Source organism: Bos grunniens, chromosome 3 (assembly GCF_055505025.1).
Source record: "Bos grunniens cultivar Pamir isolate PY7600 chromosome 3, Bosgru_T2T1.0, whole genome shotgun sequence".
Lineage (NCBI taxonomy): Eukaryota > Metazoa > Chordata > Mammalia > Artiodactyla > Bovidae > Bos > Bos grunniens.
In genome coordinates this window covers 51,344,695-51,371,869 of record NC_141167.1, presented here as the reverse complement: position 1 = coordinate 51,371,869, position 27,175 = coordinate 51,344,695, and the positions used below count along the sequence as shown (strand labels likewise).

The window sequence follows — 27,175 nt, the reverse complement described above, 5'->3', positions numbered from 1 at the left end:
ATCTTCTCACATGGCTTCAGTTGTTTTCTAGATGTCTCTGGGATTTGTCACTAGCTCCTAGGTCCTGGGTTTAAGAATGAAATTGGCACAGTGGGGTAAATCATGTATTTTCATTTAAATATTTGGATTTATTTTATATTTGATCTAGAAAAGACTCATTTAAGGAAAGGTGGCTCTCATGATTAATTTACACATTAAATTCATACTTTCATGACTACCATCCCAAAGAAAATGCTCTTAAAAGAAAGAGGTAAAAGAAAGAGCCAAAGAAATATGGCTTGTTGGCGGCCCATCACCTGTTCCTCTGTGCATATGTAGAACAGGATCCCTGGCTTCTTTGGTCTCTGTCTCTAGGCCATGATCCAGGAAGCCAAATGACATAGTGTAAATTTCACAGCCCAGCACATTGCTTCTGTACCCTGTTGCTTTATAATGTGAATATATAATACCTAGAGAGCTTATAATGCTTTTATGGAATCTCTGCGACTAGTTAGGTTTTACTCTGAGTTTTACCTCACTGATCTGCAGATTTTTGTGTTTCCACTCAGGACTGCCTATCACTTATCTACACAGCTGCCTACTGAAAACATGGATGTCCTATATAGTGTTTATAGATGTGAATAGTGTTTATAGATGTGAAAATAAAGGCTTTCAAATAAGAAATTGCATGCATTCTAAGTTGCCTCAGTTGTGTCCTACTCTTTGCAACCCCATGGACTGTAGTCTGCCAACCTCCTCTATCCATGGGATTCTCAAGGCAATAATAGTGGAGTGGGTTGCCATTTCCTACTCCAGGGGATATTCCTACCCCAGAGATCGAACCCATATCTTCTACATTGCAGGCTGGTTCTTTACCACTCGAGCCACCAGGGAAGTCCAAATAAGAACCTACTTAAACAGTATGTTTATCAATTAAAACAATGAAACATAGTTTGCTTTAATTTCTTATATGTTTTATGAAAGAGAGGGCAAAGAGTTTCTCCAGGCTTGAACTAGTCTGGGGCTTTCTCCTATTTGCCTGAGTTCCCCTGTCCACCTTCCAGACTTCAGATAAGCCCTATGCAATTACAGATGCCTGAAAGGTGGATAGGAAGTTAGCAAACAAAATCAGGAAGCAGAGAGTTAAAGGCAGGAATGGGAGAGGAGTGTAAGCACAGTCCATCTCAGTAGTAGTAGATTCTATATAATGGTGTTAAAATTAAACTTTGTAGACTGGCTCCCAGCTTTTTTCTTGCCTGCTTAAAACCTTTCACTAGCTTCTGCTTTCCTAATGAAAGTGAGGTGTAGTCTGCCTGCTTTAAAATGTCACATTATTATTCACCTATGTTGCGACCTATAGATCAGGATACTTGCCTTTAAGTTTGTCACTTATAGTTCTCAAGAGAAAGGGAAATCCCTGTTTATTTTAGTCAGGCGTCCATCTAGAATATTGTTTGACCACATATCTGGCACTGTGGCTCAGCAAAGTTGATAGATGAAATTAACCATCACACCAGGCCTTGTAGGGTCACCCAGGGAAGCACCAGGACTGTCAGGAGTGAGGGTGGGAGGAAAAGGTGGAAAAGAGCATCTGTTGTGGTTTCTGAGGAAGGATCAGGCAACGGGGGGGTAAGCAGGCTTAGGACAGGATGGTATGAATGATTTTGGCAGGCTTCGGTGTTGGGCTGTCCTCAGTTGTCTGGTGCCTGGTAAGGGTAGCGGAATGTGGGCCCAGTTTGTTAGAGACTGGGGGAGGGTGGATATAGGCTCTCGGTTGGTTGGTTTATATGTGATAAATGTTCTCCTAGGCAAGTCATTTATTATGTCTATTGGTTTAGTCACAAAGTTGTGTCCAACTCTTGTGACCCCATGGACGGTAGCCTGCCATGCTCCTCTTTCCGTGGGATTTCCTAGGCAAGAATACTGGAGTGGGTCGCCATTTCCTTCTCTAGGGGATCTTCCTGACTCAGGTATTGAACCAGAGTCACTTGCATCTCCTGCATTGGGCAGGCGGATTCTTTACCAACTGAGCCACCAGGGAAGCCCATGTCTAGGAACTGGTTAGTCTTGGGTGAGCTATATCCCAGGGTCAGCAAGGACCCAGATGTCAAAACATCAGAATAAAGGGGCATGCTTAGTGTACTAGCATTTAAGGGCTTCTGATTTTGGCCCTTTTCCAGCTTTCTCTCTGCTCGTAGCCAAGCCAAGTTGAACTATTTTCTATACCCTCAACTGGTTGGTCTTCTACTTCCCCATCTCAGGTATATACTTTTTAAAAATTAGTTTATGCCAGATATTCTATGAATTGACTGAGAATGCATAACAGATAAGAAGAATGTGTTTCCCTACCTATCTTTCCCTGATCTTCTCAAAGACTTTATGCTCTATACTGTATTTCTGTACACAGTAAAAGGATTCCATCTCTTCTTCCCTTCAAGAGGACTTTGTTACTTTTCCTATGTTCTTTAATATTTTCTGCTTAGCATAAATATTCATGTACCCTTATTCTTAATTCTACTCCCAGGTTATAAAGCTTGTTGAGAGCAGGTGTTTGATTTTATTTACATTTAGTCACATGTTTATTAGCAGTGTGTTCATAAATGGGTATTGCTTTATTATCCATGCAAAGAGTAAGTTTTAGTTATACTTTTTAGCTTAGGTAAATATTGTAGATGATAATTATGCCTTTCAGGTATAGATCCCTTTTCTCCAGTAACAAATAAAGCCTAACAAATATTAGCTTTGTGGGGAAATCACGCATTTCTTTTGTTTGACTTAATTTAAGTAATATTTTTAAAATTTAAAATAGTTTAAAAATTTCTCCTAGCCAGTGCATTACCTTGGTATTTTTACTCTTAGTTTTTCTCATCAGTAGACTAAGATTTGAGAATGAAAAAGGAAAAACATCGCATGATTTTAATATATTGTAATTCAACATATTTCATGGCAGGCTTGATTTATTTTAGGCAACATTTTCTTTTGAACAATGCTTTTGCTTAAAATTAGCACTGTAGTTTGGTAACTACATAACTAAAAAGAACTTAAAAACAGTATAAAAAAAGTCAGTTCAACAATCAAAATACCTTTGCAGCTGGCATTGTGGAACACCACCCCAGAAGAAAGGAAGAACCAGAAATGCTTCTAGGAGGCAGGGCGGACCTCTACTAAGAGGGTCCGATTTGGGGCCTTCTCACCAAAATCAAAATCCAGCTGGATAATTTCTGGTCTTAACAGACTTAATGAATTCATTCTGTTGAGGGAGATGAGGAAGTAAAGGATACAGTGTCAGTTCAGCGTCCTCAAAATCTGGAGCTCAGATTCCTCCAGAAGTCCAGAAAGACCAAGGCATTTGGGGTTAGGTCAGGAATTTGCATGAGATATAGGTCATACAGTAATAAGAAAAACAGGCAGGGATAAAGTGCAAGGAAGATGCATAGTAAAAGCAAAGGAGGGAGAAGGAGAGAACAAGTTAAAGCCAGTGAGAAAGAGAAGGGAAAGAGCAGAACTAAATGAGGAGATTGAAGACAGGTTTCCATCACAACCAGCAGCTTCCTGAAACATTAGAGTATGAACATTGCAACACTCTTCTAGCTCAAGTCAGAATTTCCTCTCCTAAAGACTTGAATAGGGCTTCCCTGGTGGCTCAGTGGTAAAGAATTTGCCTGTCAGTGCAGGAGACATGGGTTCAATCCCTGGGTCGGGAAGATCCCCTGGAGAAAGAAATGGCAATCCACTCCAATATTCTTGCCTGGGACATCCCATGGACAGAGGAGCCAAGCGGGCTGCAGTCCGTGGGGTCGCAGAGTTGGGCTTGACTTAGTGACTGCGCAAGACCTGAATCAAGAGTCAACATGAAGACTGTCTGCCGCTCTTTATGGCCAGGCTTTTTATCAATATCCAGGCTTAATCAACAAAGGTGGTGTCTTGTTTAACAGGACACCATGAATCACTTTTAATGCTTTAGTACCTATTGAATTCCTGTAAATGTAGAAAGCTTCTGATTTTGGGTGGGGTCAGCCTGCTTTTGTCTCAGCAAAGGTCAGAATGTGGAATCTCTAATTGTTCTATGGCTGTGTCCAGTCAGATCAATGTTTATTAGGCTTTTACTAGGTGTCAGTGGGCTTCCCTAGTAGTTCAGCTGGTAAAGAATCTGCCTGCAATGCAGGAGACCCCAGCTTGGCTCCCGGGTAGGGAAGATCCCCTGGAGAAGGGATAGGCTACTCACTCCAGCATTCCTGGGCTTCCCTGGTGGCTCAGATGGTAAAGAATCCACCTGCAATGTGGGAGACCTGGGTTGGATACCTAGGTTGGGCAGATGCCCTGGGGGAGGGCATGGCGACCCCTCCAGTATATTTGCCTGGAGAATCCCCATGGATAGAGGAGCCTGGTGGGCTACAGTCCATGGGGTTGCAAAGAGTCGGACATGACTGAGCAACTAAGCACAGCACAGCACAGCTGTCAGCACTGACAAGACATAGGGGGTGGGGCATAAAGATCGGTAAGATACTGTCCTTATCTACTGAGAGAGAGGAATACAAGGAAACAGGTCAATGCCATGTGACTCATACAGTTATATAGGCCTTGAGATTAAAAGCATGTTGGTTATGTGTGGACCATTACAATTAATTCAGTTGCTGTACCTTTAGATGTAATACAAGAAATTGCAATAGTTGAAAGATAGTAGGAGTTAGAGACTATAAGACTTTTTTTTTTACTGTCTGAGGAATACTGAACCTTATCCCATGGATATTGGGGATCATTGGAAGACTTTAAGCAGGAGAGTCACATGATCTATTTAGTGACAGTAGATCACTCTGATGGAGAAGGCAATGGCATCCCACTCCAGTACTCTTGCCTGGAAAATCCCATGGGCGGAGGAGCCTGGTATGCTGCAGTCCATGGGGTCGTGAAGAGTCGGACACAACTGACCGACTTCACTTTCATTTTTCACTCTCATGCATTGGAGAAGGAAATGGCAACCCACTCCAGTGTTTTTGCCTGGAGAATCCCAGGGATGGGGGAGCCTGGTGGGCTGCCGTCTGTGGGGTCGAACAGAGTTGGACATGACTGAAGCAACTTAGCAGCAGTAACAGCAGCAGCAGATCACTCTGATATCCAGGAGGAGGGAGAATTTGAAGGACAATAGGATAAAAGTGTGGGGGTCAATTAGTAAGGTAATCATACATCCAGATTTCCTGGAACAGCTCAAATTTATGCTCTTTTTTTTCTAGCATTCTAACTGCAAGTTAATTACAGTGGTCCAGGTATGATATTATGTTCAGAGTTCATCAGGGCTTGTCTTATAGATAGAGAGGAGGGGCTGCCCAACACATCAACAAAAACAGGAACTTTGACACTTATTCAGTCTTTAAAATCTACCTGTTATGTATACCTGGGCAGGGATAAAGAGATGCCAGTGAAAATTTAATATATCCCCTGAATGCTAAGTATTACAAATATATAGTAGCTGACTGGTTCACTACTCAATAGGCTTGTTTTTTGTCAGTTCGGATTATACTTGCTTGAGAAATCTGAAAAGAAATGAGAAGCAAAGTCATAAGCAACTGGTCAAGGAAGTAGGAGAGATAATCCTTAGATGTACAGAAGCTTGAGACTTGCTCCTGTTCTTGAAATGCAACTGAATTTTCATGGAAGCTTCTGATACTTGCTTGAGGACCACAGAAAGGGCCATGAAACCTTGTTAAAGTTTCATCAGTCTGAGTTCATTATAACCTGGGAAGATTGTAAGTTTAGAGGCAGTTTAGTCAACTGCAAGAAACAATCGTTCATTTCTTAGTGGATGTATTTAATCATGAGCTATCACTTAGGCCTCCTATTAGAACACAGAAGGTGTTACTTGGTGGCAATGATTGGGGAATCTTTTAAAAAGGAATGAAGCAACCAGACCCAAGAGAAAAGAGATGTTGCTATCAGAAATATACTTTAGCAGAAAAAATATGAATATGAGTAAATGAAAAGGGTGAAGAGCTTTCCTTGATTTTATTTTTAAACATTCTTCCATCCAGGTTTTCCTTTTGCACTGATGAGGCGGGCCCTTCCTCCACTCTAATCCCACTATTACCTCGTATTTATGTAGTGCTTATCTCCTAGAAGCTCTCAGGACTACCTGTGAATCCATGCCACTTCAGAAAGTATTGCTTAACGAAGTGGGATGTTCTTATTTAATCCTCCACATCATTAAATGCTCTAGTGGGAACTTGGAGCTGGATTTGCCTTAGGCTGGTGATTGTGGGTTGGGCTGCACACGTGCGTGTCACAGCTCCATAGTCGCTCAGGCAAGAGGAAACATGGGATGACTTTGCAACTAGGAGCTGGGCCTGCCATCATACCTATGCTTTCAACTGTGATGCAGAGTGAAGTTTCTAGTCTGCAGAGAATTATCCAGTTTGCTGATTTGCTGTCATGGCTCCTGAAGTCCCTGAAATAGTTCCCTGGATTATCTCTCTATTTGGGAGCTCTGTCCACAGGCAAGACAGTGCACTCAAATTTTAAATCTCAGACTGTCATTTGCAGAATTTCATCAAATTTACCTCCTCTGGTTTTTGTTTCAAAGAAATAAAAGTGAATGAAAAAAAAGAAAGAATACTCCAAGGTAGAAGGAAATGGATTTAGAGATAGAAGTATTATAGAAGTTCCTTCAGAATTTTTTTTTTTTTTGAGCTTTGTCATTCTCAATAAAATGCATGTTTCCAAGGCATCTGTAAGTCAATGAAATCAAACTCAGATCATTGCCTTGGATTCACTGAAAGCTGGTCTCTTCACATTTTTCATTTAGCTAAAAATTGACTTTTAGAAAAGTGAAGTAGATTAAAAGTAATGCCTTGTATCTGTATAGTTCTAGCAGCCTACAATATTCTTACTGGGACCTCTTGAAGTCTTTCAAGGAGCCATTCTATTTCACTGCCTCTTCTTCCTCTTCCTTTTCTTACTTTCCTTTCCCTGTCTTCCTCTTAGAGGTTAGGCAAACAGTGTGCTTATTCACTATTATGAAAAAATACTTCAGAATATAAACCAGGAGGTAAGGCTTTGGATATTTAATCTCACATTTGAGTTTATTGTTTATTTTATACATAATTTAAATTGGTCAGTGCCATAGAATATCAGATAGGCTTATGAGGTGATATTTTTTGGTTGGATGTATTGTTTGCTATTTAAGGCTAATATTGATAGTGTTGGTTTTTCATTGAACTGAATGGCTCCTATTAAACTGGATAATCCCAAATATCTGACATATATTATTCCTGATCCTCAGGGTGACTGCAGGAATAATCAAATGTATGCCTCTCCCTCTCACATAGAATAAACACAGGGAAGGATGTCTTGTCAGTGCACAAACATAAAAAGATAACACTTAATTATAAAAACAATTGCTAAATCACAGTGAACGTCAATTTGGATTAGAAGAAAATTATGTCACCAATATTATTTAATTAATTTGATTTAAATTTTTATTTGGGAACCAGCTAAAAGAACCAAGAGTAGTTTTCCTCTTCACATCATTGATGTTTTTGTTGCATGAAAAAAAGACACATACGTGAGCTAAAAGGTGACAAACTTTGTCCAGATGCCCAGAATTTACATTAAAAATACAAAGCCAAAGTGTATGTATGTTATAATTGTTAAGAGTATTTATTTTGTAATGGGGTTGACTTTTTGTGCACTGTATATGTTGACATGTTATAAAGGTTTTTTTTGCTAGGTACCTAAAAATAGCCTTTTGTATTCTTTGTATTACAGTGTCTTCACATTCTGATTAGAAGGAGATTAGTTAATAAGTCCCCCTTTTTGTTTATTCTAGGATTCAAGAAGGATTCATAAAACACCACTACATAGTAATGCAGCTATTACAATGATCTATTTGGGGAAAAGTGTGCACCTAGCTTATGATCACTCAGATTTCCGGGATGAAATAAAAGTTTATCAACAGCACTGTGGTGGAGAAAACCTGTGTGTCTACACAGGCAAGCTACTTGAAAAAGGTACACATAAAATGTGAATTTTTTTAATTGCTTGCAGTTGATGCTATAGATAAGCTATTGTTGATATAATATCAAAATGACTTCAATCACTGTATGAAATTATGCATATCCAGGGACTTATAAACCAGCTGCCTAAAAGTAAATCCAGATTTACTGCTCCATGATTGAAACTGAAGCAGCAATTACTCTTGCAGATTGTGGAAGAAAGAATTTGGAGTGATTTAACCCAGTAACAGATTAATCTTGAGATATAGATATATGATCATTAAAATGTTGCACGAATAACTGTCCCCCAAATTACAAGTTAACTATTTGGCTTGCCATAGTGAATTATATCATACATTATCCTAAGAGAAAAATATTAGATTGGCAATTTGTTCTTTATTTTTTTTTTTTTATGTTTATGAATGGAAAACCTCTGTATTTTATTTTATTATTTTATTTTTTATTTTTTTTCCTCTAATTTTATGTTATTTTTAAACTTTACATAATTGTATTAGTTTTGCTGAGATAAATCACAAATCCAGTAACATTCAGGATGGACCACACCTAAATAATGCAGTACAAAATTTGGCTAAATGCTTTTATTACATTTTCATTTCCCTTTGATTATAAATCCATGTTTGTTAGCATAAGATAATTTTTATATCCAATATCAGTTCAGTTCAGTTCAGTCACTCGGTCGTGTCCGACTCTTTGCCACCCCATGAATTGCAGCACGCCAGGCCTCGCTGTCCATCAACAACTCTCGGAGGTCCCTCAAATTCATGTCCATCATGTCGGCGATGCCATCCAGCCATCTCATCCTCTGTCATCCCCTTCTCCTTCTCCCCCGAATCCCTCCCAGCATCAGAGTCTTTTCCAATGAGTCAACTCTTTGCATGAGGTGGCCAAAGTACTGGAGTTTCAGCTTTAGCATCATTCTTTCCAAAGAAATCCCAGGGCTGATCTCCTTCAGAATGGACTGGTTGGATCTCCTTGCAGTCCAAGGGACTCTCAAGAGTCTTCTCCAACACCACAGTTTGAAAGCATCAATTCTTTGGCGCTCAGCTTTCTTCACAGTCCAACTCTCACATCCATACATGACCACTGGAAAAACCATAGTCTTGACTAGATGGACCTTTGTTGGCAAAGTAATGTCTCTGCTTTTGAATATGCTCTCTAGGTTGGTCATAACTTTCCTTCCAAGGAGTAAGCGTCTTTTAATTTCATGGCTGCATAGGATTTCACATATTATACCAAAGTGTTTTTTGGTCAATATTTAGTTCTGTGGAACTGCAATTAAAAGGAAGTGTTTTTATAGGACTGTATTTGTTATTTCCTTGCTTAAGAAACTCTTTAGAAAGTGATAGAGTTTTTACTGATTAAAAGAAATATTTATATTTGGGTAATCTAGATATAGACTTAGAGATTGAAAGGAGGAGTTGGAAGTAAGCATGGTGTTTTTACTTTTGACTTTCTGATTTCCCTCATCAATCAAAAACAGTGACTATTAACTTAAAAAAGTTCTAGAACTTAAAAAAAACTATACATATTTAGGGATAAAATATTGAAAACTTTCCAACATAAGAAAGGATAAACATTTGAATGTTGGTTTTAACTTAGTGAAAATATTATATATTCTAATTAATTATATACATATCAAATTATATAATGAACTATATAGTTTTATAATGAAAAAAATTTTTCTTTATAAAAGTGTAAAAAATTTCTTTTAAAAAATAATGCTAGAAATTATTTTTCCCATTTTGTGTACTTGCCAGAAATAGAATTTACTTTGTTTTATTTTGTCATAGCATTTGAGAATTTGTTCCTTTTATTGTGTAGATGAGAAAAAGGAGAGGCCTCAGAGGTACCGACCTCCCCGAGGTCACACTCCCAGCTCTGACCGGGGTTGAGAGCTGATTCCAGCCCTCCCCGCCGCTACGTGCAGGGCCCTTGTTTAGTATTAAATACTATCTGGCCCCAGTTAGCTATTCTCAGTAGCAAAGGGTTTCAAATATTTTTATAATATGAGGGCTATGAAACCCCTAATGATAAATGATTGCACTTATTTTTTGAAAGTGTCATTTTCAACTATTAATTTAGAATTTCTAAAATTAGCTATAGCCTCAAATTGGAATTAACATAATGAAAATTTTCCTGGGTCTTGGATCATGCTTTATTCAACAGAATTCATATCGAATGGCTTTTTGACTGTTGGAAAATGTACATACAATTGAAAAAAGAACAAGATGGCTGAAGGATTTTCTGGGAGATGATATACACTGTGTGATAAGATTGCAAAAGGCTACTGGAGAGTGTTACTCAGCTGACTGTTATTTTGCGTGCATATTGATCCTAGGACTGACTTTATGTTATGTCATTGGACAATCTTAAATAATAGGATGGAATGGGGACTTAAATAATTGAATCCTGTCCACACAATAATTTTATCTCAGCTTGCCCTTGATTGCTAGGAAAGTTCAAACCTGAAAAAGTTGGGTGGCTTCAAGTTGACTTGTAGTTCAGCAATCTTAGCAATTTAACTGGACTGAAAAGAATCTGCCCATCTGCCCTTTTACAAATCAAAGCTGTGTGTGATTCAGTGAAATGTGAATAGGTTTTTAGATTTGTGCTTTAAGAAAAAGGGCCTTTAGCATTATGCTTGGAGCAGTAAACTCATTAAAAATGTGGCATTTGTTAATTTGTCTTGCTTTTGGATGAGCATAACAATACAATTAATTATTTAGGAACATAGCAAGTGCATCTTTCATTATCATAGTGATTCATGATGTCTTGCAGTTTGATTTTAGACATCAGGCCATAGATTGATTGTGTATTATGTACACCTGTGAAGTCACAGAATATTTTTGCTACTTGTAAAGAGTACAGTTCTTCACAGCAGTTTTATTTACCATTCATCCTTTCAAATAAGGCAGAAGTTGGCCTCCTGGGTTCATGTAGATATCAAGAACAAAGTACCTTTTTTCTGGCTCTCTTATAATCCCTTTCTGCCCCATTTTCTTGTATTTCCATAACCTGATCCTGTTGTAACTATTTGTGCATCGCTCACTACATCTTCACAAGCACAGGAGCTGCTTCTCTGGTCCTCCTGCCTCCTCCTCCCATCCCCGCCACACACTGTTATCTGATCTTTTCCTGTGCTCTTTTCTTTGTAACAGGACAAAGAATTTTAAAATCAAAACTGTATTTTAAATTCAAATCTTACCCATCTTTTAAGATTCAGATTAAGGTTGTGAAGTTTTCTCAGCTGACTTCTATTCTGTTTTATCCCTCTCTCTTGATTGGTCATGGTTCTTTGTACCTAAAACTGAAGTATCTTATTGTACCTTGACTTATGTTAACTGTTTTTTTTTTTTCTTGCTATTATATATTGATTTTTTTTTTTAATTTAAAAATAGGTGTAGCTTGCATTCCATAAAGTTCATCCACTGTTAAGTGGACAATTCACTGATATTTAGGAATTTTATAGGGCTGTGCAGTCATTATCTCTGTTTTCCTTTGTGCCCATGCTTTGACAATGAATCCTCACTCTCATAGGCAGCCCCAGGGTAGCACTGATCTGCTTTTAGTTTCTACAGGTCTGCTTTCTCTGGACCTTTTGTAAATGAAATCATACAATAGGTAGGATTTTGTATCTTGCTTCTTTCAGTTAGCATATGGAGTTTTAAAACTTATTGTATATAATTTTTAAAATTTTAATTAATTTATTTTTTGTTGTTGTTTAGTTACTAAGTTGTGTCTGACTCTTTGCAACCCCATAGACTGTAGCCCACCAGGCTCCTCTGTCCATGGGATTTCCCAGCAAGAATACTGGAGTGGGTTGCCATTTCCTTCTCCAGGGGATCTTCCTGACCCAGGGATCAAACCTGTGTCTCTTTGATTGGCTGGTGGATTCTTTACCATTGAGACACCTGGGAAGCTGGAGGATAATTGCTTTACAATATTGTGTTGGTTTCTGCCATACATCAACATGAATCAGCCATAGGTATAGTATTTTTGAGAGTCATCCATTGTAGCATTTATCAATAGTTGCTCTCTTCTCATAGCACTGAATATATTCTGTTTTGTGGATCTACCACATTTTATTCATTTACCCAATGAATGGGTAACATTTGGTGGACATTTGTATTGTTTCCCTGGTGGGCTTCCCTGGTGGCTCAGAAAGTGAAGAGTCTGCCTGCAATGCAGGAGACCTGGGTTCGATCCCTGGGTTGGGAAGATCCTCTGGAGAAGGAAATGGCAACACATTCCAGTATTCTTGCCTGGAAAATACCATGGGTTGGCTACAGTCCATGGGGTCAGAAAGAGATATGACTGAGTGAGTTCACTTCACTTGCACTTTTCCCAGTTTGGGACTATTATAAATCATGCTGCAATGATTTACAAAGACAAGATTTCTGTGTAAACATCAGTTACCATTTCTCTTGAGCTACATCCTAGGAGTGGGTTTGATGGCTTTCACTTCCTAAGAATGGGTCACACCCTCTCCAGTTTCTTTTTGAGGTTTTTTTTTTGCTGTTGTTGAAAACTTGACATTTTAGATCATGTATTACAGCAGCTGTGGATTCTGAATTCCACTTTCCCTCTGGAAAGTTATTCTTGGTTTTGTTGTTGTTTAGTAGCTTATCTAGAACAAATCTGAAGTTCATGCCCTCTTTCATTGGTATATAGCTATTAATGTCTCTGCTCTGATTATTTTTAATTTTGTTTATATTTTTTAGGCTAATCTCTTAGGCTTGTCTCTATTTTCATAGTTTAGTGATCATCCAATGATTTGTCAGAGTAAACACTTTGAGCCAATATACCCTCTGTCTTCTGCCAATGAATCTCTCTGTAGGTTTATTAGTTTCCTGGGGCTGACATAGAAAATGCTCCTAAATTTGGTGGCTTAAAACAATAGAAATTTATCATCTTGTGGTTCTGGAGGCCAGAAGTCTAAAATTAAGGTCTTAGCAGGGTCATGCTCCCTCTAAAAGCTTAAGGGGAGAAACTTTCCTTGCCTCTTCCAACATCTGGTGATCCTTAGCAAAATCCTTTGTGTTTTATGGCATGCAGCTCCATCACTTCCACCTGTGCTTCTATCCTCACGTGTCATTCTTCTCTGCGTATCTGTGTGTGTGTATCCTCTTCTCTTCTTATAAGGACATCAGTCATCGGATTTAGGACAAAACAAATTCTGGATAATCTCATCTTGAGCCTTCCCTGATTATATCTACAAAGACCCTATCTCAGAATAAGGTCACATTCTGAAGTTCTGAGTATTCATGAATTTTTGGAGGGCAATATTCAACCCACTATAGTGGGTTCAGGAGTACATTCAAAGTTCAGACAGTTTTCAGGTATGTTTCAACTTTTATTTTCCACCAGGCTCTCATATTTCCTTTGTACACAGGTGCAAGCTCCCAGTAGGACAGGGATGTGTAAATAGGTTGGGCCTACTTCAATCCATGCTGCTTCCAGTTAGCTGGGGAATGTGTGGAAAGCTTATTGAATGTGTCTGTGACTGCCTTATTGCCTGTATCTCCCTGTTAAATTTCTGGCTAGTCTGCTGACCTGTTGCTTCCTCTAATTAGAACTACAATCTCATGGTTAGAAGAACCTCTGACCTTCCCTGTTAATTTGCTTCTGAGATTGTAGATTATTACTCATAATGCCACTGACCAAAGTTTTTTAGTTTTTTTTTTTTCCAAATCAAGTCATCCTCCACTGACCGTGAAACTGCAGTTTACTTATGGCATGTTCTTCCCTGCTAGAGGGCTTCCAGGTAGTTCTAATGGTAAAGAATCTACCTGCCAATGGAGGAGACACAAGAAATGTGGGTTTGATCCCTGGGTTGGGAAAATCCCCTGGAGGAGGAAATGGCATCCCACTCTGGTATTCTTACCTGGAGAATTGGGTTTTGGAATGTCTAGGGTGAGACTTCTTCAAAGAGCACTATAGAGACATGGAATGATTAAAACCTGTTAATTACAAGCAGTGGTTCTTAATTTATTGGTGAGACTTTTGGGTGGGTAGGGGATCAAGAAAGGATCTCAAATCTAGGCAGAACTGAGAGTGGACTAAGGATAGAATGATTCTGCCTCATCCATATATGTATCAGGATGTTTTGAGTCACCACTAAAAAATAAATGTATTTAAAAACACTACTGAATTAAAAGATAGTCATATAGAAGCATCACTGAGCTCATAGTCACCTTTCATTACGTGCTTTATTGGTAGATAGCATAGCAACATAGAGGTGTGGAGTCCAGAGAGATGTTTGGATTCAAACACTGACTCTCCTACTGTATGATCTTGGCTAAATTACTGAATCCATCTAAACTTAAATTTCTGCATTATAGAAACTGATGATGGTAGTATCTACACTTCATATGGTTGTCTAGAAATAATACATCCAAAGTAATCAAGCGTAATGTCTGGCCATATTAAGTGTTCATATAATTTTAGGTTTTATTATTTTATTACAAGTCAAAGAGTTTTATAATACCTTGGAGTATTTGTTATACTATATATATGTAAAAGAATGTGTTTTTGTGATTAAAAATTGTCCTCAAGTAAAAAAAAAAAAGGAGATCTAGACAATAATATTGTATTTATCTACCAGAAAAATGTGATTTAGAACACGTTAGTTCAAGGTCAGTTGCTTTCACTAATGTATTTCCTTTTTAAATTCCAGAGACCTTTCAGTTTATTTCCAAAAGGCACCAAGGTTTCCCGTTCAGCCTCACCTTTTTCCTGAATGGGATACAGGTGAACAGGTTAAGCTCCTGCTGTGAATATAAGCATCGAAAAGGTTCCAGACTTGGAGGCAAACGAGGCTACTTCGGGTTTGTGTGTGTCGAGAGATCGTCGCCTTGTTACAAGTATGGAAACAAATGTCCTTTGGGAGAGGGCAGGTTTTGCTACATGCTCCTTTGTATGCTTTTACTGATGTATTTCTCAGCACAATTTGTTAAGAATCATATTAATGTAGATGAGCCTAAAATATCTAGGGTTAAGGTTGTTTATCACAATCCTGTGTGTTGTATTTAAAATTATAAGATGAAAAGTAGATTTTCAGTTGTATTATATAGTGGGGATAAAAGCTGGTGGTGTTTCAAATTCTATTTCTTTTCTGCCCCTTCCTTTCCTCGTGATGCTTAAGTTCTGTTTCTAAAGGGAAAGAGGGAGGCTTTTTTCCCACCTCATTCCTTGTAGTAATTGATTTTGGGTTGAGCTCCAGAGCATGTGTCAAGCATCCAGCTTATACAATTGGATATTATAGGTTATGTGTATTAGAGTTATGCCTGCATTATTGTGTAGCCCAAAGATCATTTTCATGCCACTAGTTTCAATCTCAGGCGTAAAAAAATACATGTAAACAGGTCAGTTCTGACTACTATTTATCAGTTTTCATATTGGACATTCTGTTTGAGATCAGTACATTTTCTTGTAGGCTTTGTTTAACTTTCTCCTGAAAGTACTCATGGAAAATTAATTGATTCTGTGCCAAGATAGAACATGGGAGTAAGCCAATCAAAGAATCTGACCCATGGAGCGTCTTCTGATTGGGGAAGTGCAAGTAATATACCAATAAATCAATGCCAATATACCAATAGTACACCAACCAATTAATGTATGTTATTCAGTCATCCAGTCATGTCTGACTCTCTGTAACACCATGGACTGCAGCATGCCAGGACTCTCTGTCCCTCACCATCTCCTGGAGTTTGCCCAAGTCCATGTCCATTGCATTGGTGATGCCATCCAGTCATCTCATCCTCTGATGCCCACTTCTCCTTCTGCCCTCAATCTTTCCCTGAATCAGGACTTTTCCAATGAGTCAGCTGTTTGTATCAGGTGACCAAAATAGTGGAACTTCAGCTTCAGCATCCGTCCTTTCAAGGACTGATTTCAAGAATATTCAAGGTTCATTTCCTTTAAGATCAACTGGTTTGATCTCCTTGCTGTCCAAGGAGCTCTCAGGTGTCTTCTCCAGCACCACAGTTCTTTGAAGGCAGCAATTCTTTGGTGCTCTGTCTTCTTTTAATATATATGAGATGGTAATAAACATAAACACAAGATAAGGTAAGGGAGATAAAAGGAATAAAGGGTCAGAAGGCAGTATTCTATTATGTAGGATGGATAACAAAAGCCTCTCTGATGTCTTTCAAGCAGAAACCAGAAAAAATGTTCCCTTTTTAAAATAGGTTTTCAGGTAGAGGAAAAGCATAGACAAAGTGTGTGAGACAGGATTATGCTTGGTGTATGTAAGCTTGTGTGGTCAGAGCACAAATGAGGAATGGGACAGTGATAGAAGATGAGGTAAGAGAGACAGTGGGGTCAAATCATGCAGAGTCCTATGGTCACTGCAAAGACTTTGACTTTTATTCTGAGGGGGATGGGAAGCCTCTAAGGTAGGTTTTGAGCAATGGCCTGTCATGATCTGACAGTAGCTCTTATGGAAAAAATAAACTAGGGAGGGTGGGGAAATGGTGGAAACTACTTTAATCTAGAGGCAAGACAATGGTGGAAAGAGTTATAAGAAATTAGGTTCTAGATGAATTTTGAAGGTAGGGTTTATAGGATTTATTGATGGATTGGATGCAGGGCATGAGATAAAGAGCTAAGTCAGAGTGATTGAAAAGTTTTTAGCCTAAACAACTCGAAAGATGCCCAGTTAACACAGGAAAGACTAGAAGATGTAGGTTTGGGAGTGGAAGGAAGGCATTTTGGTTTTAGATACATTGAGTTGGAGTCAAATAGAAATGTTGAATAAGTAGTTGGATCAGTTAATCTGTTGTCTGGTGAGATGTCCAGGCTGGAGATATAAATTTGAGAATGGTTTACATATGGATGGCATTTAAAGTCATAAGATGGGATAAATCTGCTTAAGAATGAAAGGCAGAAAGAGAATATGTCTGAGTAATGAGCTCTTGTCACTTTCATTCAAAGGGAAGGAAGATAAAGAGGAACCAGGAAAAAAGCCTAGGGAAGGAAGGCCAATGATTAGACAGAGAACCTAGAGAAAGCAATGTCCTGGAAATGAACAAAATGTTTAAAGAATTAGGCATGATCAACTGGGTCCAAGGTGTGGCTAGGTGAAGCAAAGTGAAGACTCTGGATTGAGCATGGTTTGGTAATGTGTTGGTTACTGGTGATCTTGACACAAGTTGCTATAAGGGAGTGGTAGGAATGCACGTTTGATTGGAGTGGGTTTAATACACAATTGGAGAAGAGCTGAGGCCAGAGATTATAGACAGCTCTTATTAAAGAGTTTTGCTCTGAAGGATGGAAATTGGGTGGCAGCCAGGAGGGAGGATGCAGGGGCCCAAGAGGGACTTATTATTTTTTAAGATTGGAGATATTATAATATGGTTAAAAGCTGATAGATAGGATTAATACCTGAGGAAGAAAAGCATTGATCAGGCATGATATAGAGGGAGATATTTAGTGCTTGAGTAGATGAGAAGAGATGGGACCTGGGGCTCAAATGGAGGTATTAGCCTTAGATGAAGTAACAAGAAGAAAGATGGCTATAGGGCAGAAAGAGATGTAAACTGGTGGATGTTTTTGGACCACCTGGAAGTTCTCTGCTGATTGTCTCTATTTTCTGGTCAAACAAGAATTTGTCAGCTGAGGTTAAGGCTAAGGGAGGAAGAATCTGGAAATTATAGGTGAGAGAAGAGGTACAAGTGGCACAGTGAATGGTCTAGGGCAAGTAGTAGGAATGCTGAGGTGTACTTAGGCCATGCCTGCAGTTGCTTTTCTGTTCCAAGTCAAATACGCATTCTCCATATTTGTGGGCAAGTCATTTAACACATTTCTGTTTAACTCGCAGGAAAGCTAATGAATTCTCATACAGTCATGCATGTGTGAACACGTAGCACTCACTGGGAATTGCTGTATAAATCCAAGCTATAAAATGTTTGGTCCTAAACACTTTCTATGGAGGTTTAATAATCAGTACCAAAATCCGATTGATGGCATCTACTCTCCTATTCAATTCTTAGGAGTATCTGTACAATTCTTTATATGATTTTACTTGGTTTCCTCTAGCTTCTTTCTTTGAAATGTTCAAGCTGGAAAAGATTGAAGGCAAAAGGAGAAGGGCATGCAGAGGAAAAAATGGTTAGAAAACATCAGACTCAATGGAGTCTGATGAAAACATGATTCAGTGGAGTCAATGAAAACATGACTCAATGGACATGAATCTGAGCAAACTCTGGGAGATACTGAAGAATAGAGGATCCTGGCATGCTGCAGTCCATCAGGTCTCAAAGAGTCAGAAACAATTTAGAGACTGAACAACATCAACAAATAAAATGGTTTTGATATTTAAGAGTAAAGTCTATTCAGTCAGTCAGTTCACTCACTCAGTTGTGTCCGACTCTGTGATCCCGTGGACTGCAGCATGTTAGGCTTCCCTGTTCATCACCAACTCCCAGAGCCTAGTCAAATTCATGTCCATCGTGTCAGTGATGCCATTCAACCATCTCATCCTCTCTTGTCCCCTTCTCCTCCCACTTTCAATCTTTCCCAGCATCAGGGTCTTTTCAAATGAGTCAGTTCTTCGTATCAGGTGGCCAAAGTATTGGAGTTTCAGCTTCAGCATCAGTCCTTCCAATGATTATTCAGGGCTGATTCCTTTAGGATGGACTGGTTGGATCTACTAGCTGTCCAAGGGACTCTCAAGAGTCTTCTCCAACACCACAGTTCAAAAGGATCAATTCTTTGGTGCTCAGCTTTCTTTAACTCTCACATCCATACATGACTACTGGAAAAACCACGGCTTTGACTAGATGACCTTTGTTGGTGAAGAAATGTCTCTGCTTTTTAATATGTCTAGGTTGGTGATAGCTTTTCTTCCAAAGAGCAAGCGTCTTTTAATTTCATGGCTGCAGTCACCATCTGCAGATTTTGGAGACCAAAAAATAAAGTCTTTCACTGTTTCCATGTTGATGCATCTATTTGCCATGAAGTGATGGGAGCAGATTCCATGATCTTAGTTTTCTGAATGTTGAGTTTTAAGCCAACTTTTTTACTCACCTGTTTCACTTTCATCAAGAGGCTCTTCAATTCTTCTTTGCTTTCTGCCATAGGGGTGTTGTCATCTGCATATCTGAGGTTATTGATATTTCTTCCTGCAATCTAATTCCAGCTTGCACTTCATCCAGCCCAGCATTTCTTATGATGTACTCTGCACATAAGTTAAATAAGCAGGGTGACAGTATACAACCTTAATGTACTCCTTTCCCGATTTGGAAAAGTATGTTGTTCCATGTCCAGTTCCAACTGTTGCTCCTTGACCTGCATACAGATTTCTCAGGAGGTAGGTCAGGTGGTCTAGTATTCCCATCTCTTGAAGAATTTTTCACAGTTTGTTGTGATCTACACAGCCAAAGGCTTTGGCGTAGTCAGTAAAGCAGACATAGATGTTTTTCTGGAACTCTCTTGCTTTTTCCATGATGTTGGCAATTTGATCTCTGGTTCCTCTGCCTTTTCTAAACCCAGCTTGAACATCTGGAACATTCATGGTTCACACACTGTTGAAGCCTGTCTTGGAGAATTTTGAGCATTACTTTGCTAGCGTGTGAGATGAGTGCAATTGTGCAGTAGTTTGAGCATTCTTTGGCATTGTCTTTGGGAGTGGAATGAAAACAGACCTTTTCCAGCCCTGTGGCCACTGCTGAGTTTTCCAAATTTGCTGGCATAGTGAGTGCAGCACTTTCACAGCATCATCTTTTAGGATTTGAAGTAGCTCAAATGGAATTCTGTCACCTCCACTAACTTTGTTCATAGTGATGCATCCTAAGGTCCACTTGACTTCAGACTCCAGGATGTCTGGCTCTAGGTGAGTGATCACACCATCATGGTTATCTGGGTTGAAGATCTTTTTTGCATATTTCTTGTGTGTTCTTGCTACCTCTTCTTTATATCTTCTGCTTCTGTTAGGTCCATAAGATTTCTGTCCTTTATTGTGCCCATATTTACATGAAATGTTCCCTTGATATCTCTAATTTTCTTGAAGAGATCTCTAGGCTTTCCCATTCTATTGCTTTCCTCTATTCCTTTGCATTGATTCCTGAGGAAGGCTTTCTTATCTCTCCTTGGTATTCTTTGGAACTCTGCATTCAAATGGGTATATCTTTCCTTCTCTCCTTTGCCTTTTGCATCTTCTTTTCTCAGCTATTTGTAAGGCCTTGTCAGACAACCATTTTGCCTTTTTGCATTTCTTTTTCTTGGGGATGGTTTTGATCACTGCCTCTTGTACAATGTCACAAACCTCCATCCATAGTTCATCAGGCACTCTGTCTCTCAGATCTAATCCCTTGAATCTATTTCTCACTTCCACTGTATAATTGTAAGGGATTTGATTTAGGTCATACCTGAATGGTCTAGTGGTTTTCCCTACTTTCTTCAATTGAAGTCTGAATTTGGCAATAAGGAGTTCATGATCTGAGCCACAGTTAGCTCCCAGTCTTGTTTTTGCTGACTGTATAGAGCTTCTCCATCTTTGGCTGCAAAGAATATAATCATTCTGATTTCAGTATTGACCATCTGGTGATGTCCATGTGTATAGTCTTCTCTTGTGTTGTTGGAAGAGGGTGTTTGCTATGACCAGTGCTTTCTTTTGGCAAAACTCTGTTAGCCTTTGACCTGCTTTTTTTTTTTTTTCCTTCTTCTTTTTTTTTATTCAATTTTAATTAAAAAAAAATTATACACGTGTTCCCCATCCTGAACCCTCCTCCCTCCTCCCTCCCCATACTATCCCTCTGGGTCGTCCCAGTGCACCAGCCCCAAGCATCCAGCATCGTGCATTGAACCTGGACTGGCATCTCGTTTCATACATGACATTTCACATGTTTCAATGCCATTCTCCCAAATCTTCCCACCCTCTCCCTCTCCCACAGAGTCCATAAGCCTGTTCTATACATCAGTGTCTCTTTTGCTGTCTCGTATACAGGGTTATCGTTACCATCTTTCTAAATTCCATATATATGCGTTAGTATACTGTATTGGTGTTTGTCCTTCTGGCTTACTTCACTCTGTGTAATAGGCTCCAGTTTCATCCACCTCATTAGAACTGATTCAAAAGTATTCTTTTTAATGGCTGAGTAATACTCCATTGTGTATATGTACCACAGCTTTCTTATCCATTCATCTGCTGATGGACATCTAGGTTGTTTCCATGTCCTGGCTATTATAAACAGTGCTGCGATGAACATTGGGGTACACGTGTCTCTTTCCCTTCTGGTTTCCTCAGTGTGTATGCCCAGCAGTGGGATTGCTGGATCATAAGGCAGTTCTATTTCCAGTTTTTTAAGGAATCTCCACACTGTTCTCCATAGTGGCTGTACTAGTTTGCATTCCCACCAACAGTGTAAGAGGGTTCCCTTTTCTCCACACCCTCTCCAGCATTTATTATTTGTAGACTTTTGGATCGCAGCCATTCTGACTGGTGTGAAATGGTATCTCATAGTGGTTTTGATTTGCATTTCTCTGATAATGAGTGATGTTGAGCATCTTTTCATGTGTTTGTTAGCCATCTGTATGTCTTCTTTGGAGAAATGTCTATTTAGATCTTTGGCCCATTTTTTGATTGGGTCATTTATTTTTCTAGAGTTGAGCTGTAGGAGTTGCTTGTATATTTTTGAGATTAGTTGTTTGTCGGTTGCTTCATTTGCTATTATTTTCTCCCATTCTGAAGGCTGTCTTTTCACCTTGCTAATAGTTTCCTTTGATGTACAGAAGCTTTTAAGTTTAATTAGGTCCCATTTGTTTATTTTTGCTTTTATTTCCAATATTCTGGGAGGTGGGTCATAGAGGATCCTGCTGTGATGTATGTCAGAGAGTGTTTTGCCTATGTTCTCCTCTAGGAGTTTTATAGTTTCTGGTCTTATGTTGAGATCTTTAATCCATTTTGAGTTTATTTTTGTATATGGTGTTAGAAAGTGTTCTAGTTTCATTCTTTTACAAGTGGTTGACCAGATTTCCCAGCACCACTTGTTAAAGAGATTGTCTTTAATCCATTGTATATTCTTGCCTCCTTTGTCAAAGATAAGGTGTCCATATGTGCGTGGATTTATCTCTGGGCTTTCTATTTTGTTCCATTGATCTATATTTCTGTCTTTGTGCCAGTACCATACTGTCTTGATAACTGTGGCTTTGTAGTAGAGCCTGAAGTCAGGTAGGTTGATTCCTCCAGTTCCATTTTTCTTTCTCAAGATCACTTTGGCTATTCGAGGTTTTTTGTATTTCCATACAAATTGTGAAATTATTTATTCTAGCTCTGTGAAGAATACTGTTGGTAGCTTGATAGGGATTGCATTGAATCTATAAATTGCTTTGGGTAGTATACTCATTTTCACTATATTGATTCTTCCAATCCATGAACATGGTATATTTCTCCATCTATTAGTGTCCTCTTTGATTTCTTTCACCAGTGTTTTATAGTTTTCTATATATATAATTTCATCCCAAAACAATGAACTTCACCTTTTTCTCAAGCGCACATGGAACCTTCTCCAGGATAGATCACATCCTGGGCCATAAAGCTAGCCTTGGTAAATTCAAAAAAATAGAAATCATTCCAAGCATCTTTTCTGACCACAATGCAGTAAGATTAGATCTCAATTACAGGAAAAAACTATTAAAAATTCCAACATATGGAGGATGAACAACACCCTGCTGAATAACCAACAAATCACAGAAGAAACCAAAAAAGAAATCAAAATTTGCATAGAAACGAATGAAAATGAAAACACAACAACCCAAAACCTGTGGGACACAGTAAAAGCAGTCCTAAGGGGAAAGTTCATAGCAATACAGGCACACCTCAAGAAACAAGAAAAAAGTCAAATAAATAACCTAACTCTATACCTAAAGCAACTAGAAAAGGAAGAAATGAAGAACCCCAGGGTTAGTAGAAGGAAAGAAATCTTAAAAATTAGAGCAGAAATAAATGAAAAAGAAACAAAAGAGACCATAGCAAAAATCAACAAAGCCAAAAGCTGGTTCTTTGAGAGGATAAATAAAATTGATAAACCATTAGTCAGACTCATCAAGAAACAAAGGGAGAAAAATCAAATCAATAAAATTAGGAACAAAAATGGAGAGATCACAACAGACAACACAGAAATACAAAGGATCATAAGAGACTATTATCAACAATTATATGCCAATAAAATGGACAACGAGGAAGAAATGGACAAATTCTTAGAAAAGTACAACTTTCCAAAACTTGACCAGGAAGAAATAGAAAACCTTAACAGACCCATCACAAGCACGGAAATTGAAACTGTAATCAAAAGTCTTCCAGCAAACAAAAGCCCAGGTCCAGACGGCTTCACAGCTGAATTCTACCAAAAATTTAGAGAAGAGCTAACACCTATCCTGCTCAAACTCTTCCAGAAAATTGCAGAGGAAGGTAAACTTCCAAACTCATTCTATGAGGCCACCATCACCCTAATACCAAAACCTGACAAAGATCCCACAAAAAAAGAAAACTACAGGCCAATATCACTGATGAACATAGATGCAAAAATCCTAAACAAAATTCTAGCAATCAGAATCCAACAACACATTAAAAAGATCATACACCATGACCAAGTGGGCTTTATCCCAGGGATGCAAGGATTCTTCAATATCCGCAAATCAATCAATGTAATACACCACATTAACAAATTGAAAAACAAAAACCATATGATTATCTCAATAGATGCAGAGAAATCCTTTGACAAAATTCAACACCCATTTATGCTAAAAACTCTCCAGAAAGCAGGAATAGAAGGAACATACCTCAACATAATAAAAGCTATATATGACAAACCCACAGCAAACATTATCCTCAATGGTGAAAAATTGAAAGCATTTCCTCTAAAGTCAGGAACAAGACAAGGGTGCCCACTTTCACCATTACTATTCAACATAGTTTTGGAAGTTTTGGCCACAGCAATCAGAGCAGAAAAAGAAATAAAAGGAATCCAAATTGGAAAAGAAGAAGTAAAACTCCCACTATTTGCAGATGACATGATCCTCTACATAGAAAACCCTAAAGACTCCACCAGAAAATTACTAGAACTAATCAATGATTATAGTAAAGTTGCAGGATATACAATCAACACACAGAAATCCCTTGCATTCCTATACACTAATAATGAGAAAACAGAAAGAGAAATTAAGGAAACAATTCCATTCACCATTGCAACGAAAAGAATAAAATACTTAGGAATATATCTACCTAAAGAAACTAAAGACACATATATAGAAAACCTGCTTTGTTTTGTACTCCAAGGCTGAATTTGCCTGTTACTCCAGATAACTCTTGACCCTCAACTAAAATGCACAGTTGTCATAGGACATTGGTTTCCAGCGTTTTGTTAGCTTCATCATAATTTCTCCAAATGAAATCTGTGAATGTCCCAAGTAGAATATGTGGTGTCATTTGATGTGTCCGTGCTGCAGCTCAGGTGAAAGTCAATTCAATGCAGATTGGTTTAAATGGGGCAGGGTTGGATCAGTGAGGGCTACAGCCTTGCTTGTTTGGTTCTACTCTACTTGAGATGACTTTGTTTATTCCAGAAGCACCAACACTGCAGAACTCCGGTAAAAGTTAAAACTATCCCTCAGGAGATTGATATCACTTATAATATTCTGTAACTTTTGTCACACCCATAATAATACCTTTCTTTAGTTATTTTGAGAGATGTGCTTTCCTTCTCCCAGTTTGTTAAAAATGAAGTTCATTTTAATTCATTTAAAACATACTGGTTCCTTGAACTTTTATTATGAGAAGAAGGGCAACTAAAACAATAGGGAGTTCTATTTTTAAAAAGTGATTTGGAATTACCTGTTTTGAGGTCCTTAGAAAACAAGAAAAGTTCAGCAGTGTTCGTTACCAAAGTATGGAGGTTCCACACTGGTACCCATCCCTCAATCATGGGACCTCTTTGAAGAGGCATGGTAGTTATTTTCAGTTGCTAAAGTGAAACACAGGAAGAAAAATTGCCTAACCAAGTAGAATGCATACTGCTTTGAGCTTCAGTAATCAGAATCAACACCTCAAATTATACTCAGAAGTCAAATAGGTAGTCAGTGACGAGGAGAGCACAGATGTTACCCACTTTGTTTGTCTAATTCCCTTAAGCAGATGGGCCATAAAACGTCTGCACAGGCAGTAGGGAGGCATCAAAGCCTCTACATAGTCACAACATAAACTAAAAGTAACAGCATATCAGAGGCTCCAAATCAATGGATTTGGTGTTGCCATTGATAAGAGAAGAACAGCTTGAACAGAAGGCAATGCTAGTAATCATAGTCTTTGAAGATTCATGACACCTTTATTCCAAGGAAAGCAATGTGCTAAGTATATCATCATTATAGTTGAGAAATACTTTATCATGCTAATATGGGTGAGGTAAGTGTGTTCTTATTATCCCATTTTTCACAGCCCCTGATAGTTACTTTGAGTGCCTATCCATTTAGCCTTATTTTATGGGGAGATAGTGAAAGGATAAGTGATTAACTAAGCCCTCATATTTGCTACTGCTAGCCTAGGGATGGCTGAAATTTAGCACAATCTTCATTTGAAGAGATTGCCATTAGTTTTGATTCACACTGAGACGATTTTCAGATTTTTACGTATTGTTTTGATTCTTCCTGGACTGACAAGTCTTGACTACATTCTAATCCCACTCTAATTGGCTCAGTTCACCATGAGTTGTGTGACATGGAGAGAAATAACTGGGCAAAGTTCTAGAGGAGGAGTAGGGAGACCAGTAACTACCAGGAACCTGTTTGGGGTTACAGATTGTCTCTAGGCCTTGGTAAAAACTTCTCACTTTGTGTTAGTCTCTGGTGAGAGTGTGAGTACTTGCCCTGGTGGTAAGCCCGGCCATGTGACATTTGTCTGTGTCAGCAGTCATCTGAGAAGACTGTGAGGTGATGGAGTCTAATAGTCATGAGCTGAAATCCAGTTTCATCATTGACCTGCTGGGTAAAACTGGGCAAGTCATGGAACCCTTAAAGCCTCAGTTTCCTCGTTTGTAGAGTGATGATGATAATTCTTAATTGGTCTGTAGGGGAATGTATCCTATAAGATCATGTATACAAAGTACCTAGCAAAGAGACTGGCACAGAAGGAGCACTTGATACTTTTATTGTTATCATAGTCACTATATTTATTAATGTGTATTATCATAATTACAATTCCTATTTTGATATTATCTTGAGAAACAGGAAAAAACTATAGAAGAATTTATTGATCTTATCTTTTTTATAACTGATTTTTAAAAATATTTTTTAATGTCTTAATACATTCATATCATCTGCTGGCTCACCAGATTTGAATTTGAATGACCATATGACCTCTAGAGATCACTGCCATTTTCAAAGCACAAAAACTTAGTGCAAGCAAAAATCAACAAAAGATTGTGGTACAGGTTTCAAAGTTGTTATGTATTAGTTGCTCAGTTGTGTCTCTTTGCAACCCCATGGACTGTAGCCTACCAGGCTCCTCTGTCCATGGAATTCTCTAGGCAAGAATACTGGTGTGGGTTACCATTCCCTTCTCCAGAGGATCTTCCTGACCCAGGGATTGGAACTCAGGTCTCCTGCTTTGCAGGCAGATTCTTTATTGTCTGAGCCATCAGGGAAGCCCACAGGCTTCAAAAGACCATTCTAAAAGTAATGATGACAATTCTATTACAATAAGCGTTCAGGCTCCTGAAGTATTTGTTTAAAGGGTGTGAAAATATTTGACTGTGTTTCTTAAAAAAAAGTCAATTATTTAGATTCAACTTTATATATAAGTCTTTTTTTGATTGTGATGTTGGAATAATACATTATCAAAGACTGAATGACGTCTTCTGATAACTATTATCTCAGCTTCCTTTTTCTGATAAACCTGAATGTCCATTTATCACATAATTCTAATTTAAAGACTTAAATTTCTATCTCTCTACCTGACTCTATTATAGAGCCAAAAATATACTTTAAGGCACAAAGCTTAGTTTGAGACTATAATTCATAGTTATTAAGTTGCTTCCTTTTCTTTTTTATTATTGTAGGTAAAACTAAGAATTTTTTTGGGTTTACTTACAAGATTGTTATATTAATAAGGAAAAAGTAGTTAATTTGTAATTATGTACACTATGATAAATATGTTTCTTGTAACATTTCTTACTGGGGTAAGAGAAGTAGTTTAAAGA

General features: G+C 38.4%; 1 protein-coding gene across 13 annotated transcripts in view; it reads left to right on the top strand.

Annotated features, from left to right (window-relative positions):
* Positions 1–27,175, top strand: part of ERICH3 (glutamate rich 3) — a 123,611-nt gene that overhangs the window by 58,367 nt on the left and 38,069 nt on the right. For 7 of the 13 annotated variants that reach the window (XM_086390595.1, XM_086390594.1, XM_086390592.1 and 4 more), the window contains 2 exons: positions 7,799–7,979; positions 14,662–14,848. In XM_086390595.1, the coding sequence (XP_086246721.1) occupies positions 7,799–7,979; positions 14,662–14,848 (368 nt within the window). The other 6 variants (XM_086390603.1, XM_086390604.1, XM_086390599.1 and 3 more) reach the window with 6 other exon arrangements.